General features: G+C 36.5%; 1 protein-coding gene across 4 annotated transcripts in view; it reads left to right on the forward strand.

Annotated features, from left to right (window-relative positions):
* The first annotated feature begins 5238 nt into the window (after positions 1 to 5238).
* Positions 5239 to 20026, forward strand: part of PDLIM7 (PDZ and LIM domain 7) — a 188671-nt gene continuing 173883 nt past the window's right edge. Inside the window, exons 1-2 of one of the 4 annotated variants that reach the window (XM_053717064.1) lie at positions 5239 to 5371; positions 5737 to 5841. In XM_053717064.1, coding sequence (XP_053573039.1) covers positions 5746 to 5841 — 96 coding nt within the window. In that variant the 5' untranslated portion in view covers positions 5239 to 5371; positions 5737 to 5745. Of the gene's footprint in view, positions 5603 to 5736; positions 5842 to 20026 lie in introns of all 4 variants that reach the window. The other 3 variants (XM_053717063.1, XM_053717065.1, XM_053717066.1) reach the window with 3 other exon arrangements.

Below are 20026 nucleotides of genomic sequence, written 5' to 3' on the forward strand. Positions count from 1 at the left end.
TTAATGTTCTCTCATGTTTCTATGTAGGATGATGTTTTAACTAGATTTACATTTTTGAAATGTGTTTGAAATATTCTAGGAGTTGTTATCCCTGGGCCACTGCTCCCACTGTAATTTGTGACATGGTTTTTTCCGTCTGTTATTCTGTATATTCCTTTTTTTTACTCTTTCCTTCTCTTCTGCTCCCATTCTTTTCTGTTCCTTCTTGTTTTCCTTTTTAATTATTTCAATTATGTTTAAGTTCTACATTTTATTATTGCTCGCACTACGAGTTTTTTTTTTTAAATGTGTAATATTCGTCTTTACTATATTTTGGTTACTTGTGGGTTTAATAATGTTTCTACTTCTTTTCCTACAATAAATGGCACTAAACAGTATGTCCCCTATCCCCTTTACTTTTCGCAGCCAGAATTCGTAGCAATTCAAAGATCTTGGGTGTCACTATAGGAAGTTCCTCCTACAAACTTTCCCTATTTGTGGATGATGTGGCTTTTTCCCCCGGAAATTCTGTTAGAGTTGGCAGTATTTGGGGAGAAATCAAACTTTTTATTCAATATCGATAAGTCTGAAATACTCAATGGGGTCGATTTATTAAGCAGCAGATGCTGCTTTCTACCATCAATGTTTCCTGCTCGCTGGAAACATAAGTTAAGAAGCAGCGGTCATAAAACTGCTGCTCTTTAACTCGTCCGCCACCTTTTAGGTGGCGGACTGCAATCATCCCGATCCGATCCGTGCAATGATAAATGCCGACAGAGTATGCTATCGCATTTTGCAATGTCGGGTGGACATAATTCGCTGAATCGAATCATGTCCACCCGCCATTTGATAAATCATCCCCAATATATTGAATGGGGAGGGAGAAATCAAAATCATTAAATTTGTTACTAAATTTAAGATTAACCAGACTAATATAAAATATTTAGGCATTAATTTAGCTCCCTCACTTTCTGCAATGTTTCAACTTAATTATGATAAACTCAGATAAGTTCTGCAATCTGAACTTTCTTCTTGGCGTACATCATTAAATATTACCTGGATAGGCTAGATTTATGTTATTAAAATGGCTGTACTTCCCAAAATACTGTATCTCTTCCAGACATTACCTTTACCTCTTCTTCCATCCTATTTAGCAGCACTACAATCTCAATTACATAAATATGTTTAGGGCTGCATTTACCCACGTATAGCTAAACACACCACATACTTTAGGGAATGGGGAGGTTTAGGAATCTCCTATCTTTTATCTTATTATGAAGCGGTTCATCTTCTCCAGATAGTCAATTGTAATTGTTCTGTTGATCAACATATATGAGCACAGACAGAGAAAGATATTATTCAAAATTCTATAGGGTGGGAGACCAGTTTTGGTTCAATAGAGATGTGAGGTCCTCCCTTATTATGTACGATCATCTTACTACCTGTTGAAAACAACAAAAGGTAATAAAGGCTTTAATGAAGATTAATTCTGCATATAGTGGTTATTTAAAAAAAAAAAAAAAAATGGTGTCCCTTGAATTCCTATTGGCTGATTTGAGCCTTGAAATTCAAATCAGCCAATCGGATGAGAGCTACTGTAATTCTATTGGCTGATTTGAATAGCCAATAGAATAAGAGCTACTGTAATTTTATTGGCTGATTTGAATTAGTTTAGGGTAGGGAAATTTTATTATTTTGGGGGGCTTTTTTATTTTATTAGGGGGTTTAGATTAGGTGTAATTAGCTTAAAATTCTTGTAATATTTTGTTATTTTTTGTAATTTAGTGTGTTTTTTTGTAATATAGTTTAGTTTATTTAATTGTATTTTAGTTTAGATAATTGTAGTTTATTTAATTAATTTATTGATAGTGTAGTGTTAGGTGTATTTGTAACTTAGGTTAGGATTTATTTTACAGGTAATTTTGTAATTATTTTAACTAGGTAGCTATTAAATAGTTAACTATTTAATAGCTATTGTACCTAGTTAAAATAAATACAAAGTTACATGTAAAATAAATATAAACCCTAAAATAGCTACAATGTAATTATTAATTATATTGTAGCTATCTTAGGGTTTATTTTATAGGTAAGTATTTATTTTTAAATAGGAATAATTTAGTTAATAATATTATTATTTAGATTTATTTAAATAATAATTAAGTTAGGGGGTGTTAGGGTTAGACTTAGGTTTAGGGGTTAATTTATTTAATATAGGTGGCGGCGGTGTAGGGGGATCAGATTAGGGGGTAATATATTTAATATAGGTGGCGACGGTGTAGGGGGATTAGATTAGGGGGTAATATATTTAATATAGGTAGCGGCGGTGTAGGGGGATCAGATTAGGGGTTAATAAATTTAATATAGGTGGCGGCAGTGTAGGGGGGTCAGATTAGGGGTTAATATATTTAATGTAGGTGGCGGCGGTGTAGGGGGGTCAGATTAGGGGGTAATACATATAATGTAGGTGGCGGGGGGGGTCCGGGAGCGGTGGTTTAGGGGTTAAACACTTTATTAGGTATTGCGGTGGGGGATTGCGGTTGACAGGTAGATAGACATTGCGCATGCGTTAGGTGTTAGGTTTTATTTTGCAGGCAGTTTAGGGAGTTACGGTGCTCCAATACTCAGTGTAAGGCTTACTACGCCTGCATTTTGTGGCGAGGTGAAAATGGAGTAAGTAACTGAGTGAGTGAGTAGAGCGCTGGAGATAGTAATTCCAAACACCTCACTGAGAAAAAAAGTCCTAACTTTTTATACAGAAAAAATAGAAAATTCTGAATAGTGAGGGCGCTAACAGAAGCTTAAGGAATTTCGATCTTACAAGAATAGTTTGGCTAAGTTCATTGCCAGAAATACTTCAAAAGATAAAAACAGTGGAGTAAGATTTCTCCATTTTCGTCACGTAAGTCCTTACGCTGTATATTGGATACCAAACTGCGCAGGTTTTTAATATCAGTCTATGGGGCAAAAAACTACGGGCGAAGGCAGAAATATACGAGCGTAACTTCTATGTTACGCCGTATATGTGATACCAAACCCGCGCAAAATCTTGCGTCGCTGCATATCGGATGGGGCCCCTTATTCTTTATAGTAGTGTCTTACATGCAGTTATATGAAAATCAGTGTATACTGTCCCTTTGAAGTGGTAAACTTTACATGTTTTAAAATCCGGTCCGGATTCTAAGTGATATTTTTGATGGACTTTAAATGATCACTTCTAATGAAGATGTGCTGTAACTTACCTTTTAATCTAGCTGTGCCATTCTAATATCCCACACTTTGGTCTCACAATGCAACACATATTTTTTTTTGGTGCGCTAAAGTTTTGAACTATTCTCCAATCAGCACTTTAGCTGTATGGCACTTTTTGTGTAGCTATAGCGCTGATTGGAGAACAGTTCAAACGGTTAGCTCACAAAAAAAAAAAAAGTTTTAAATTGGGCGGCGGGGAATTAGAATGGCACGGCTAGATTAAAAAATAAGTTAAAACGCATCTTCATTAGAAGTGATCAATTAAAGTCCATCTAAAGGGGTCGATTTATCAAGCTGCGGCGGACAGGGATGCACATACGTGCCTCTGTCCACCACAGCTCGCCTCTGGCGGACAGAATTCTGCATTGCACGCGAGCACTATTTTGCACTTGCGTGCAATCCCGCCCCCTGCCCGCGTACAGCTAATTATGCGCGGGCAGGAGCTAGCAAAAGGTTTGGGAAGCAGCGGTCTGATGACCGTTGCTTGTTAAATACAGACTGTAGGTTCTCTTGTGATAACCTGCAGTCATAGCGGGGCGAAGGGGCTGATAAATCGACCGCAAAGTATTGATTATATTCCGTAATTGATTTTAAATAGTGTAAAGTTCTAGCTACAACAAAAGTGATTTGCGGCTAGAGTGCTGATTGGAGAAAAGTTCAAACCTTAAACTCACAACAACAAAGAAAAATACTTTTGTAGTTGCCTGCCATTGCACATGGGAATTTGAATTTCATATCTACATTAAAAAGTAAGCTAAAGTGATGATAAATCCTAGCGTTTCTGAAACACTAGAATTTACCATTGGAACCAATAAAGGGGACTAGCAGTCGTGAAGTATAAAATACTTCATGCTGAACGCTCCTTTATTTGTTTGCAGCGTTCACCGCACTAAGCTGCTAAGGCAGCCCACGACAGAACACTATTTGAGTGAGAGGTGATGTTTCCACCTCTTCGCCAATAGCCGTGTGGGAAATCCGGCTTTAGTTAGATTAGGGGCCAGGGAGGGGGCCTAGAAAAAAATGGTTCCGCCCCTGGATGGGGTACCATTTTGGGTTTCTATTTCTGTGTGTGGTTCCATTCCTTTTTATTTTAATAAATGTAACACTTCAAAGGAATCACTATGATGTGTTCTAGGTGTGTGCTGTTTTGCATTTAAGTCATATTAAAATATAAAATAAAAAAATTACAGCTATTTTGATTTGAACAGTCATCTAAATGGTTTCATTATTTGAAATTCCTATGTTTATGTATCTCTCAATTCTGTATTGAATGTTCTCTCATCGAGATCTTGCAATCTCTGTTTGTTAATCTACCCAAATATTTGTCAAACTTTTCCACAATACCTCTTTGTGACCAGGGATCCTTCAAAAACATCTCTCAAAAAAAAAAAGTTTTTTCTGTGTAAATTGATTAGAGGCATTAGGAAGGAAGCAGCTGTAACTGTCTAATAGTAATTTTATGGTGACTGGAGGAAATTGCTTGGTGACACAAGTGAGAAGTCATTTCACAATCACTAGGAATAGGTATGGGAGGTATTTCTGGGTGCTTCTAAAGTTGTAAACTAATTGGATGCCGGTGTGTTCAGTGCTGATGTTTTCGAGGAATATGTTCAGAACTAGAAAGGTGCCTTGACAGAAATTGTGTACGAATGACTATAAATAACGGAGCAATAGCGGTTTTCTTCAACAAGATGGGTTTAGTGGTTCTCATGTTTGAGAAGTGTCAAGTTGTATTTTTAAAAATTCAACTAAAAAGAAACTACATCGTGAGTTAGCATTGCTACACCATGTTACCTGCTTTAGTTCATAGTCTCTACCATTCATACATGTCGGGGTTTTGTGACCCTGTAGCAGCACATCACAGAAATGCTGCTGACCTCCTTTAGATACCCAGTCTTATGTCTGCCTAGCTGGCTGAGCCTTCTGTGTGTCCAGGAATGCGCCCTCGCTGTAAACTCCCCCTTGTTAGGAGCTGGGAATGTCTGAGCTGTAGCGTTGGTCCCTCCCAAACCAAAACCATGATTCATTTCCCTGTATCCCCCGGCCTCGGAGCCGGGTGTCATCTTACACTCCTTATATAGCCTGTGAGCCGTGGAGTGCTGGCAGGACTCACAGCCTTGTCCTCCTTCCGCCTGCTGCCCTGGTGAGATTGTGGGGGAGACGTTGGGGTGTATGGAGCTCCCATAAGCGCTGCTAGTGGGTGACCTTGTGCCCTCTCTGTTTTGCTCTCTCTCAGGAAGGGGATTTATTACTACAGCTTAAGGGCTTTTCGACTTCGTTGCTATTTGCTAGAACTTTTCATGGGAAACTTTTGTTAGTGCATTATCTAAAACGGTTTAATGATTTAGCTATTAGAGAGGATACAACCTCTCTGGTAACCAAATGGATTAACTACTTTAGTGCTGTAACGAGAATAATATGTTAAAAATATTTACAATATTTGTGTACAGTTTTATTTTTTGGGGGTCGTCTTTTTAACAATTACGTGAACCTTTTTCTTGTCTGCAGTTTGGTGACATGGAGGAATACAAGGTGACTCTGGATGGACCAGCCCCCTGGGGGTTTAGACTACAAGGAGGCAAGGATTTTAACATGCCACTGTCCATCTCCAGGGTAAGTGCCTGCAAATGATCAGCAATAACTAAGGACTGCATTGAACTTAAATCTTATACATTATGAAGCGCCACAACACCCCCCCCCCCCCACACACACACATTTTTAAAAATCTTGGCAACCATGGCAGTGCAGAGGTTAATATCGCCAATGTCAAACTACACTTTAACATTATGTATTATAAACTCATCTGGAACTATATAGGACATCTGTACAAAATACTTTGATCTCCATTTATTAATCTTGGAACATGTCTGTTTTCCATTGATAGGAAAATTGTCTTGTGACATCCTGTTTCAAGGAATGAGTGACATTTTAAAAAAAAAAATAACAACCCTATTATTTCTGGAACCTGGTTGAATTTTTTTCCATTCTGCTTTTAAATATCAGATGACTATTTTCAAGCCCAATACTATTAGAAAAAGTATAATTCTTTCACTGATTGAGTGTGCTAAGGGTTTAACACACTTGTGGGAAGGAAAACTGTTAGCAGATAGGTATTCTGCAATCTAAATGTAGAGCTAGTTTTCACCTTCATCCTTAATGTCCTGAATTCTTTTGCAATTAATTAATGGATTAACCTTTTTGGCAGAGGAGTTAAAGTCCTATGTTTTTTTGGCGTTGAAAGGGTTTCCAGTATAAAGTGCAACTATAATGTACTATAGTCAGCGTGCGCTTGTCGGCTGATGGGGGTACATGAGGCCTGTAATGAGGGGGCTTATATAGAGTGCACACAAGTTGCACAACATTTTTATATTTTAGGGTGGAGAAGCCTGCAGGGGGCTATGCAGTGCAGTGTCTGACATTCACTTCACACCCTCCTTCCAGGGTGGGGCGGCTTTTGTTCTGTGTTGATTTTGCTTCTGTGCCACGTTCAGACAATCATTTGCCTTCATGCTAAATGTTTTCTTCTAGCGCAGTGTGTTTGTTTCAGGGGAGGTTCTGCCCAGACAAGATACGTGCGCTTGGAGTTGTTATTTGTTAGTGGGTGTGAGAAATGAATGAAGAAAGTTTTATTATTAGGGCAGTCCCACGCCTCCAGAGTAGATTACTATTGATCTATTTACTTATGGCTTTTGCTGAGCATTCTGGGATTTGTTACCACTTTGTTTTACATCGATAAAGAAGCTCTAAAACAAACCTTGGTTGCTACTCCCATTTGTAAGGGAAGCGCTTTTTTTTATTTTTTTTTTAAAGGGAATTTATATCTTGCATCTTAACACAAGAAGAACTGCAGCTGTTTGCATGGTGTTTTTGTATGTGTTTCTGTGCTTTCTCTAACTATGAAGAATTTCCAGCTTACATATATATAGTGGTTATTTTTAGTTTATCACTCGCCAAAAATTTCTGGATGTGACCTTGAGCCCTAATAGGGTTATGAACTCCATAAATACATTTTAGGACACATGCTTTATGCTTACTTGGTTAGAAATGATCAAAATTCCATCTATCATTACCCATTTAGAATAAAATATACCAAAATATGAAAAATAACTCTGTTGGTACTGTAATTTATCTTCAAGTGAGCTAGAAAATCTTTCAAGTTTCTATGTTAACATGAATAAGTGCAATAGATACTTAAGTTCAGTCCATTTCTTATCACTTAGACGATTAAGCAATAGACTGAACATAAGTTTATATTGCACTTATTTAGAAAGAACATTGACTCACTGTGTAACAATATCATGCACAGGACATTTCTAAATAGTTTTTGTGCATGAAACGGTTATTTAAAGCTGTTTATTATACTTAGCCATGGGATAAAAGCTCACTGACTGATGAGGAAGACTCTCACATTTCTATTGGTGGACACTGACACACCCCTCAATCATGAGACTCAAAAAAAATCTCAGCACAAGAACGTGTTTTTTTTTAATTTATTTTTAAATAAAAAAATGTAATGCATATCAAAATGATCTCTTTTAGACTGAACAGAGAAAAAAATATTTGTTTTAACCCCTTATTGACAACCAACATACCCTGTACATCATCTGCCGGTTTTCTTTGAAGGGGTTAAACAGAGAGTGTCTCTCCACTTTATGTACCCCCAATACCTCCAGAAGTGAGACTTGTTTTAATAGCGCAAAATGCAGTTTACAGGGGAAAGATTAAGGACATGCAATGTACAGGATACGTCCGTGTCGTTAAGGGGTTAAGTTCTCTCCAGCTTCACCAGTTGCTATGTTGTTCTGAGCAGCTGATTCAATAAGTAGTGGAGATGTGAATGCGCTTAAAGGGACATGCACTCAGGAGCCACAGGCATTGCAGCTCCTTAACAGGACTTTTCCTATGTATTGTGGGGAATAAAAACAAAGTTTGCTTTAATGAATTAGTGCATGTCATTTATGTACCAGAATATCCCTTTTAGTAATTCAGCTGCTGACAATAACATAGGCACTGGTCTGAGGTAGGAGAGACTGTAGGAGCTTTTAGTAAATTTAGTTTTTCCCATATGCATCATCTCAACCTTGGCACAATACCTCAGAGCTACTACTGTCATACGATCCTGCTTTTATGCACCACAGTAAATGCATTCATTCCCATTAACTCATCATCACACTTATGAGGTGGGGCATAATTACAAGATAATCTCTTAAGGAGTCTGGAGGCATCAGTTGAGCAGTTACCTATAAAAGTCTTGCTTATGTTTTTTGTTGAGCACTGCAAAACCACCCTGTACTGAGAATACAGAGACGCTGTTTTTTTGTTTTTGTTTTGAGTAATATAAAAAATGGTAAACAGCTGTTAGCAGTTTTATCTGTGATAGCTGATCTCAATAAAGTAATACATCTTAAAACTGTGTTAAATCAGCTACATATTAGAGAGATGCAATAGAACATTAAGTAGTGAAGCATGATCAAGTTAGGCCCACTCAAATTGTAACCATTCTTCGCTAATTATGTTTTGTGCAGGAGGAAATTTCCCATTGCACAATATGTATGACCTAATGCAAATGCTTAGAAGCCTCTTCTGAACTGAAGAAGTGACACATTGCTGACATATGTTTTGTCCTTCTTTACCTAGGCGCTATGACCAAGAGGTCTATGTCTGTCTTAACTTTTAATTAGCGTGACCCACCTATGGGTCTTTTGCATAAAGTCACACATCACTGCCACATCATAGAGCAGAGCTTCTTAACATTTTTGCACCTGAGACACATTTTGAAGGGACAGTGTACTGTACAATTGGTTTCTCCTTAATGTATTTACAATGACTTGTTATACCAGCTTTAGAATTTAAAATGTATAGGAAATTGCACCTTTAGGTATAATTTAGTATATGAAATGACTTTTACTGTTAATTGAAAACAGAACCCAATGAAATTGCTTGAACTAGCAGGGATACCATACCTCTATCTTATCTGTCTAATTATTTACACTAAGTCCTCCTCTTTTTTTTTTTTTTACTGTTTACCCAAAAGTCAGTACTTAGGACTCGAAAATCAAAAACTCGCCAGCATGGAGAGAAACCACATAAAATCATTGGGATTTTTTAAGCCAAATATTGTAATGTAGGAGTCTCTTCTTCACATCCAGAATCCTTCGTAGTGAGAAACATTTCTCAAGCAAAAAAATATATTAAAAAAATTATTTGAGGGACCGCTCGCTAATGACGAGACTTCTAAGATCATCACGCTGGAGTGGAGAGCTTTAGATCATCGTGCCCTTAGAGAGAACAATAGAAAATTAACAATTTATTACCTCTCTGTCACAGTAAGCTGGGAGCATTATTTAATCTAAATCTTCTTGTTTACATGGTTTTTGTGTACCAGAATTTAAAGTGGTGCAATCATGACACAAATGATTTTAAGAGCTTCTCTGGGATCCCCTTTGTTCGGAAATAGCAGACATGCATGGCTTTGCCATTGTTTTTCAGCTGCACACCACACTTCTAAATTTACCGGCAGTGAAGGGGTTTATCAGGTAGCTTGTAAGGTTAAATGTAGCTGTAGTGTAGCGATTACCCTCCCACCTGACACCTCCAACTCCCTGATCCCTCCCAAGCAGCTCTTTTTTTCCCTTACCCTCCACTGCTCACCACAAACTTCGGTACTGACAGACAGTCTGCCAGTATGCAGTTTAGGGCTTTTTATTTTTTCCTTTTACTTATTTTTTTTTATCCCCCCCCCCCTGCAGTTTTAGGGATACAACACTTACTTTAAATCAGCATTATTGGTTGGGATTTTATTATTTTGAGGGTGACTTCATCTGTGAGATTTCCTCTTGCACTAGTCCACCTGTAAGATTGTTATGGTTGATTTTGTAGCCACGAAGATGGGATAGCTTTTTAAAAGAAAGGTATAGTTTGTATTGTGCTCATTTGTATTCTACACCCCAATGTAAACATTTCTGGCATTTGTTGATGGTGAAGCGCTCTCATGGGCTCTCTTACCAGATGTTTGGAAAGGTAGGGAATTCTTTAGAACATAGTCTGTGCTGCAGATGATGTCTGTTGTTATAATGATCACCCATTCTGTAATATGGCATTAAATCCCTTATGTCTCTGTTCATCTGAGAGACAAACATGTGTTGTCATATTCTGGCTGTGTCCTGTGTTGAATTGTTCCATTAACAATGTTAATTATTCAAAATAACTGGACATTAAACTAAAAAAATATATTGGTGCACCATCGTGTTAAAAATATCTTTGCATGAAAACATTTATATTTAGAGATGATTATTTTAATTTTTAGACTAACAGGACATGTTTTTTTTATATTTATATATATATATATATATATATATATATACACACACAGTAGTATGCAAATGTTTAAGCACCCCTGACAATTTCCATGATTTTCATTTATAAATAATTGGGTGTTTGGATCAGCAATTTCATTTTAATCTATCAAATAACTGAAGGACACAGTAATATTTCAGTAGTGAAATGAGGTTTATTGGAGTAACAGAAAATGTGCAATATGCATCAAAATGAAATTAGACAGGTGCATACATTTGGGCACCCTTGTCATTTTGTTGATTTGAATACCTGTAACTACCTAGCACTGATTAATTGGAACACACAATTGGCTTGGTGAGCCCATTAAGCCTTGAACTTCATAGACAGGTGCACCCAATCATGAGAAAAGGTATTTCAAGTTGTTGTTCTCTTTGACTCTCCTCTGAAGAGTGGCAACATGGAAGCTTTAAAATGGCTCTCAAATTACCTAAAAACAAAGATTGTTCAACATTATGGTATAGAGGAAGGCTACAAAAAGCTATCAGAGATTTAAGATGTCAGTGTCCACTGTGAGGAACATAGTGAGGAAATGGAAGGCCACAGGCACAGTTCTTGTTAAGGCCAGAAGTAAAATATCGGAGAGGCAAAGGCAAAGTATGGTGAGAACGGTCAAAAACAGCCCACAGCCCACCTCCAAAGACCTACAACATCATCTTGCTGCAGATGGTGTCACTGTGCATCGTTCAACAATTCAGCGTATGAGAGAGTGATGCGGAAGAAGCCTTTTCTGCACACACGCCACAAACAGAGTCGCTTGAGGTATGCAAACGCACATTTGGACAAGCCAGCTTCATTTTGGAAGAAGGTGCTGTGGACTGATGAAGCAAAGATTTAGTTATTTGGTCATAACAAGGGGCGTTATGCATGGCGGCAAAAGAACACAGCGTTCCAAGACAACCACTTGCTAGCCACAGTAAAATTTGGTGGATGTTCCATCATGCTGTGTGGCCAGTGCCGTAACTGGGAGTCTTGTTAAAGTTGAGGGTCTCATGGATTCCACTCAATATCAGCAGATACTTGAGAATAATGTTGAGGAATCAGTCACAAAGTTGAAGTTATGCCGGAGCTGGATATTTCAACAAGACAACAACCCAAAACACTGCTCAAAATCTCCTCTGGCATTTATGCAGCGGAACAAGTACAATGTTCTGGAATGGCAATCCCAGTCCCCAGACCTGAATATCATTGAAAATCTGTGGGGTGATTTAAAGCGGGCTGTCCATGCTCGGCAACCATTAAACCTAACAGAACTGGAGATGTTTTGCAAGGAGGAATGGTCCAAAATACCTTTATCCAGACACTCATTACAGGCTATAGGAAGCGTCTAGAGGCTGTTATTTCTGCTAAAGGAGGCTCTACTAAATATTATTGCAATATTTCTGTTGGGGTGCCCAAATGTATGCACCTGTCTAATTTCGTTTTGATGCATATTGCACATTTTCTGTTAATCCAATAAATCTCATTTCACTACTGAAATATTACTGTGTCCTTCAGTTATTTGATAGATCAAAATGAAATTGTTGATCCAAACACCCGATTATTTATAAATGAAAATCATGGAAATTGTCAGGGGTGCCTAAACTTTTGCATACTACTGTATGTGTGTGTGTGTGTATGTATGTATATATATATATATATATATATATATATATATATTAGGAAACTTCTGTTTTTTGTTGTGTTTTTTTGTTTGTTTTTTAAAAACCCATAATTTTCATGCCCCTTTGAACTATCCATATCAATTTCCATAAATTGCAGTGCAGCACTACCAACTGTAATCGGTTCAGTAAAGTTTTTATTTTTTTCCCCTTTTTTTTTTTTTTAAGTATGGAGAATATGTCCTTGTACTTCATTTCTCTTTGATGTGCTTTCTCAAGAGCTGGTTCTCTGTTTAAAATTTAGGAGCCAGTAAGAATATTTAGGAGCTAGGGGTACACTTTTAGGAGTCAGACAATGGTATTTGTATATAGATAGATGGAGACTAACCCAAAAAGTTAGATGACAAGGGTAAAATTCTATGAGCCAGCTTCCAGCCTCCTGGGTTTGTTGAAGCCTGTTCTAAGTATTAATGGGAGCTTGTAAAATGATTGTTCTAAAGCTTGCAACTTACTGTTAACCTCACCTGATCTTACAGAGAGACCAGCCGTCTGTTAAGTTTTGAGGTGGCGGCTTAGCCCCTCCCTGACTCCGCCTTGCAAATAGACAGTCTGGCTCACAAGATTTCCTTTGAAACATTTTAGAATGTCCAAAAAAAACCTCAGTTTTCCTGGCCCCATATTTTAGAACCCATATAAATAACACACACACTTATATGAATTAATAAATATATAGAACGCTGCTGATGTAGCCATATGACACTAGTATGTATTCAGAGTACTTTTTGTATAACATTGTAATACCTATCAAGTAAATGGTACTCGTCATACTAACACAGTTTACACGGAGTTTTCAACTTCAACATAAATTACATGCTTACAAAAAGTCAGGGAAATTTCATAGACCATTGTTTACACACAGCTAGCATATATATTTATAACTGTGTTATTGCTGCAAGTCGAGTCTGTTAGTTGTATATTTTATTTTTTCACGTTCTCTTAACAAATTGCATTACTCTTATCTTGACATACATTTCCCCAGAAAAGCCAAGAGGGCAATTTCTTGTGGCTTGTGATTAAAAAACTCTCTTACCAAATAGGTTTGTAGAAAAATATTATTGTATGTGAAGAGAAGAGAATACACACACAGAATGTTAGAATTAAATAGTAATTATCTGTCATTACTACATTTGAATAGGAGAATATAATAATGTTATACTTCGCACAATATACTACATTCACTAAGGCAAGCCTGACAAAACCATTTCTGGCATGCAGATCTCTTGTGCACTGCATACAGTGATATCAGTCTACTAGATGTTATTTTTTTATTATTATTTATTTGTATAGTGCCACAAAGTTCCATAATGCAGGGTACACAATGAAAATTTGTGTTAAAGAACCAGTAAATACAGTAGATTTGCATAATCAACAAAAGCATGATAACAAGACAATGCAAATGAGTAGTAGATTATTTTTTTTATTTTTTCTAAAAAATGTAAAAGTTATTAAATACCAAAACAATTCAGCACCAGTGTGTCCTGTGCAGGCTGCTATGTCTCACATCCAAGACCCATGTACAATATCCTAGACAAAGTTTGCAACAGCACTAGGAATCCTTGTAAAAAAGATTAATTTAAGTGCACAAAATAAGAGCAACGTGCATGATTAAGGACAACACTGTCCGAAACGTCGCTCTTGTTTTGTGCACTTAAATAAACCTTTTTTTTTTTTTACAAGGATTCCTAATGCTGTTGCAAACTTTGTCTAAAATTTCAAAGTTATGTCTATTTCCAATCCCCCTGCATGTATGTATATTCTGTGAATTCTTGCACATGCTCAGTAGGAGCTGTTGATTTAGAAAACGTAACTTTTGTTAATGGAAGTAAATTAGAAAGTTGTTTAAAATTGCATGCTGTATCTGAATCATGAAAGTTTAATTTTGACTTGAGCGTCCCTTTTACGATAGAAATATATAACAGACTAAACAAAACAATTTAGTACAGGAAGAGGCGGTTCCTGCTCCAAAGAGAGTTTCGGAGGACCAGAGCAAGTCTTGGAGGCAAGAGAGGGAAGTTGAAATAAAAGGAGTGGAGAGACATAGGTCAGAGGTTGATCATAGAGGGTAGGTTGGGAATATTTGGAGATGAGTGTGGAAATATAGTTGTGAGTGAGGCTGTTGAATGCTTTATAGGTTAGGGCTAATATTTTTAATTGTTTTCTACAGTATATTTGGAGCCAGTGTAGGGACTGTCAGCGAGGGGTAGCTGATGTAGATCGCCGACTTAGGCTGATAAGTCTAGTTGTTCACTTGCAAATTATAATTTTTTGTGTAATTTAAATGTCTAGTCAAAATTAAACTTTCATGATTAATATAGGGCAGGCATCCTCAAACGTGGCCCTCCAGAGGTTTTGGAACTACATTTCCCATGATGCTCAGCCAGCTCCAAAACCTTTTGGAGGGCCAAGTTTGAAGATGTCTGATATAGGGCATGTAATTTTAAACAACTTTCCAATTTACTTTTATCATCAAATGTTCTTTCTTCTCTTGGTATTCTTTTAAAGCTAAACCTCGGTAGGCTCATATGCCAATTTCTAGGCCCTTGAAGGCCAACTCTTATCTCAGGACATTTTGACAGTTTTCACAGCTAGAGGGCGTTAGTTCATGTGGGCTACATAGATAACAACATTCTGCTCACGCACTCAAAGTTACCTAGGAGTCAGCACTGATTGGCTAAACTTCATGTCTATTTGAACAAAATCCCAAAGCACCTTGTAGTTACCATCAATTGTTTATTGGAACATGAATGTCCAAACAAACAGGCAACATTTCTGGTGTGTTAACCCTTAATAATGCCATGTCATGCTGTGGGATTTTCTTAAACTATCTATGATGTATGGGGTATAAGCAGCTACCCTATCCCAATTTGCACATGAATTTGGAGCTGGCAAGGTGCTTTGTATATATTTTGTTTAAAATTCATGTCTGTCAAAAGAACTAAAATAAGGGGACAGTCTGCAGAAACTTAAATACAAGGTAATCACAGAGGTAAAAAGTATATTATTAACCGTGTTGGTTATGCAAAACTGTTGAATGAAAAATAGATGCTGTCAACTTACGCTGCATCCAGGTGGATTGCGAAAAAGGCAGGGTGGTGAAAGAATCCATCCAGGTGGATTCTTTCACCACCCCTTTTGCTCTCTCCCCCTTCTCTTTTGCGCTCTCTCTCTCTCTCTCTCTCTCTCCCCCTTCTCTTTTGTGCTCTCTCTTTCTCTTCAAGAAAGAAGGAGTGGCACTAGCACTACACCAATATTGGGAACGGGGGTGCTCTGTCTGGTTTGATGAGTATATATACCTTATGAGCTAGAGTGCTGGTGCACAAAATCAATTTGCGAATATAGTCTAAATCACTGAAGGGATTGAGACTAAAAAAGGTGCACTTACAGACTTGTAAATTAGACCAAAAGGATCAAATTAAAATTAAAACATAACTTTTATTACTTCAAAGGTTTAATAGAATCACTGTGTGAGTGTGTGCAATTTATAAACTTCTAATCTGAGTTGTATTACTGACCACTTCCAACTCAGCAACACTAATGTGAATGTGCACCTTCACTTAAAGGGACACTATACCCAAACATTTTTTTTTTCATGATAAAGGTAGAGAATATCATTTTAAACAACATTCCAATTTACTTCTATTACCTAATTTGCTTTATTCTTTAGATATACTTTAATGAAGAAATAGCAATGCACACAGTGAACCAATCACAGGAGGCATCTATGTGCAGCTACCAAGCAGCAGCTACTAAGCATATCTAGATATGCTTTTCAGCAAAGAATATCAAGAGAATGAAGCAAATTAGAAAGCTGTTTATAATTGTATGCTCTTTCTAAATCATGAAAGAAAAAAATGTGGGTTTCATGTCCCTTAGACAGAATACAGAGTAATAATAATACTTTAGTTGATATAATTCCAAGTATATTGTGTAACAGCTCTAATTTATGAGAAGAAAACAACAACACAATAATTACCACTAAGTGTGGATATTGTACTATTCTATATAGCTTTATAATTATACTTCAATTTACAAGCTATTCGATTACAAGTCCCAAGCTATTTATCAGTTTTGACTCAACACACTATCCTAATGTGTATATCAAAACTTAGGACAGTTTTTGAACGTTGACTCTGTCTTATTATAAAGATACATAACTGGAAAATAAAAACCTAAGACACAACTGTCTTCTTTTCTGACAATCTTAAGCAATGAATGCTAATCTGTAAACCAATACCAGCAGCAGATATCTGCTTTATATACAATAAGACACTATCACAGGATAAACGTCACTATAATAATTCATTTTATCCATATACATATTCACTTTGATAGTAGTCAACCCCCTATGCTCCTTTGTTATTGGATATAACAAGAGATAATATTCTAACATAAGCGTAAGAGTACAACCTGCTTAGTACTAAACTGGACTATTAGTAACTATTACCCACACTATACATGTGGATGCCTGTTTATGTAGCATAGCTACACTAAACAAGGTAGTTTGACAAACTAGAGGAACATTTTATTCAAACCTTTGAAGTAATAAAAGCTAATCTATCTATTATATATATATATATATATATACCAGGTGGCCCTCGTTTTACAACGGTTCAATTTACACCGTTTCAGAATAACAACCTTTTTTTCCAGTCATGTGACTGCTATTGAAAAGCATTGAGAAGTAGTGCATTTTTTAAAATAGCCAGTAGGTGGAGCTGTCCGCTTGTGTTGCAGCAAAGCCAAGCAAGCTGAAATTAATCTGTTTAACCAGAGCTATCGAGCAGATTTCAAAGGAACAAGATCTTACTGTCTATAAATCAGTCCAGATTGTAATGCATAGAAAGAACTGTTTGCAGAAAAATGCAAGTGAAGTCTGTGTTGTGTGATTATTTTATTAGGTTTATAATGCTGTTTAGCAAATGTTTTTGTTCATTTAACTTAGTTTAATTATATATTATGTGTTGTGTGATTATTTTATTAGGTTTATAATGCTGTTTATTAAGTGTTATTTATGACAATTTTGAGAGGGGCCTGGAACCTATCTCCCTCACTTCCCATTGACTTACATTATAAACTGGGTTTCAATTTACAACGGTTTCGATTTACAACCATTCCTTCTGGAACCTAACCCCGGCGTAAACTGAGGGCTACATATATATATATATGTGTGTGTGTGTGTGTTTTTTTTTGTCCCTGAATTTTTTTTAAAGGGGTTAAATATAAAGTGTTAAGCTAGATACCCTGGGGTGTCTCAATTCTAAAAATTTATATACTTATATAAACTTTTGTATATTATTATACCAATAATTCTATCATTGTAGTATTTCGCCTATATTTGTTATAAATATCTTTAAAACCTAGGCATATGGGGTTTTCCTGAAACCCGGACAAAATAATGAATTTATGTGGCAGTGTTTTTCTTTCACTACACTAGTTATGTAGAAATGTTTATAAACAAAACTGAAAAATAAACTTTTTCATTTTTTGGCTCATTTTTTTTAGTATTAAAAATCCTATCTGTTGTAATTGTATATAACCATAAAGGGTATCATAAGAAAAGCATATTTGTTTGCTAAAAAACAGTAAATAATATGTATGGGGGCACTTATCAATCGAGCAGATAATTAAGGTGTTGCTTGAGTTTAACTGTGTATTATCAAATTTGTGTTGTTCGCTTAGTATCTCATGTTGAAGAACATACCTGGGTAGGCTCAGGAGAATCAATACACTACTTGTGGCTACACATATGTCGCTTGGAATTGACTCAAGAGATGTGTTCCGCTAGCTCCCAGTAGTGCATTGCTGCTACAGAACCTAGCTAGGTTTATTCTTCAACAAAAGATAACAAGAGACAAAGCAAATTTGACTAGCAGTAAATTGGAAAGTTGTTTAAAATGACATGTTCTATCTGAATCATGAATTTTTTTAATATACTGTTCCTTTAAAGGATATTACCTACACGAGTAAATGAATTGTCCCCCAAAGGTCACCATAACAGGTCTAATATCGAAGTATAACTCTGCAACTGTCTTTTGTAGTTATGCATCCAAAATGACTGGTGCAGGGGTGATGCTTTTTATAAACAAATATTTGTTCAGTCGGATGAGACTGGAAGCTAGAAAGAAGACAATGACATCTTGTGATCTCTTTCTCAAGAGCGAAGAAAATTACTAGAAAGTAGTGAGTGAGAAAAATAAGTTATTTGTGAGCCAGATTTATCAGACAGATGGTGTTTACCAAAGATTCCAGTTTACATTTTACACAGTCTCTTCATAGAAGGTCAGAAGCAGATAGAACAGTAAGTATGTATGGTATTCATGCTTGCAAATTAAGAAAGAAAGGAAGGTCAGACGTGTACTAAATTACAAATAGGCTAAAGCATGTCAGAATTCTACAATTAACACATTAAAAATTGTTTTGTTTTGTTTTTTTAATATAAAAACTTTTTTCTATGAATACATTTTAACCTAAAACTACATCACATGATTTGCAGCTTCATAAAGCAGATTAAAATGTAATTAATACTAAACACAGTGGGGTTTATTATTTCTTATACTAAGGACATTAAAGTGAAGGTAAAGTTGCGCCATATGAAAAGCAGGATTTGACAGATCAATAAAAATAAACATAATTTAATTAATAATTTTTTTTTTTCATTTTGAATATTAAACGATATAATGTCACTGCAAACCTTAAATCCTAGAGTCCAGCGGAATGCCCGGATCTGTGTCACATATTTTGTTATGGTGACGTAAACGCTGGCATCCAATTGAAATCCTGGCCGTTAGGCGGCCACGAGTGTAGACAAACCGCCCCCTCTATCTACAGAGCATACTCAACACAATGCGCATATCTTGGTTAATAGGGAGTGAGCCTGGCTGCTTACATAGAAAGCGGGTGGGGCCACTTTCTACATGGGATAGAGCACTGACCAGGAAGTCAAATCGAGGGTGGAGCGACGGTGCTGTCAATAGCAAAAGTAATAAATAAAAAATATAATTTTAAAATTATTTTTTGTTATTAAAAGTTAGCGATTTCATATATTAGCGCATAGGCTACATATATGAATGATTCGAGAGCCACAACTTTACCTTCACTTTAAAGGGACACTAAACCCATTTTTTTTTTTTCTTTCTTTCATGATTCGGATAGAGCATGCAATTTTTTTTCAGATGGGCATAATTGTATAAGAATAGGTTCCTGGGATTATCAGTGAGATAGATGCCTAGATATTTTAATTTAGATGTGGCTACTGTGATATGGAATTTTGAAACGAATTGGTCGACTAATTGTGGGGGTGATGAGATATTAAGTAGTTCGGATTTTCATAAGTTAAGGTGAAAGTTTGATATTTGACCGTATTTTTGTAGTTCCATTAGCAATTCTGGTACTGCAGTGTCAATGTTGGGTAGTGTAAATAGTTTGTCATCTGCATACATGATGAGTTTGTTATCTTCTAAATCACCTGTTTTAATACCCGTGATCTTTTCATTGAGGCATATTTTTTGAGCTAGGGCTTCGAATGAGAGGACAAACAATAAAGGGGATAGCGGGCACCCTTGACAGGTTCCGTTAGTTATGTTAAATGTATCAGACTATACACCGTTGGCCCTCACTCTAGCATTGGGATTAGAATACATCAAGAAGACCATATGTAAAAATGGTTCCCCAAAATTCATTTTGGTCATTACTTGTCTAAGATTGAGTCAATCCACTCTATCAAAGGCCTTCTCGGCATCTGTTGAAAAGAGTGAGATGGGGAGAGAGTTATGTTTGGCGAAATT

Source organism: Bombina bombina, chromosome 6 (assembly GCF_027579735.1).
Source record: "Bombina bombina isolate aBomBom1 chromosome 6, aBomBom1.pri, whole genome shotgun sequence".
In the NCBI taxonomy this organism is placed as follows: Eukaryota; Metazoa; Chordata; class Amphibia; order Anura; family Bombinatoridae; genus Bombina; species Bombina bombina.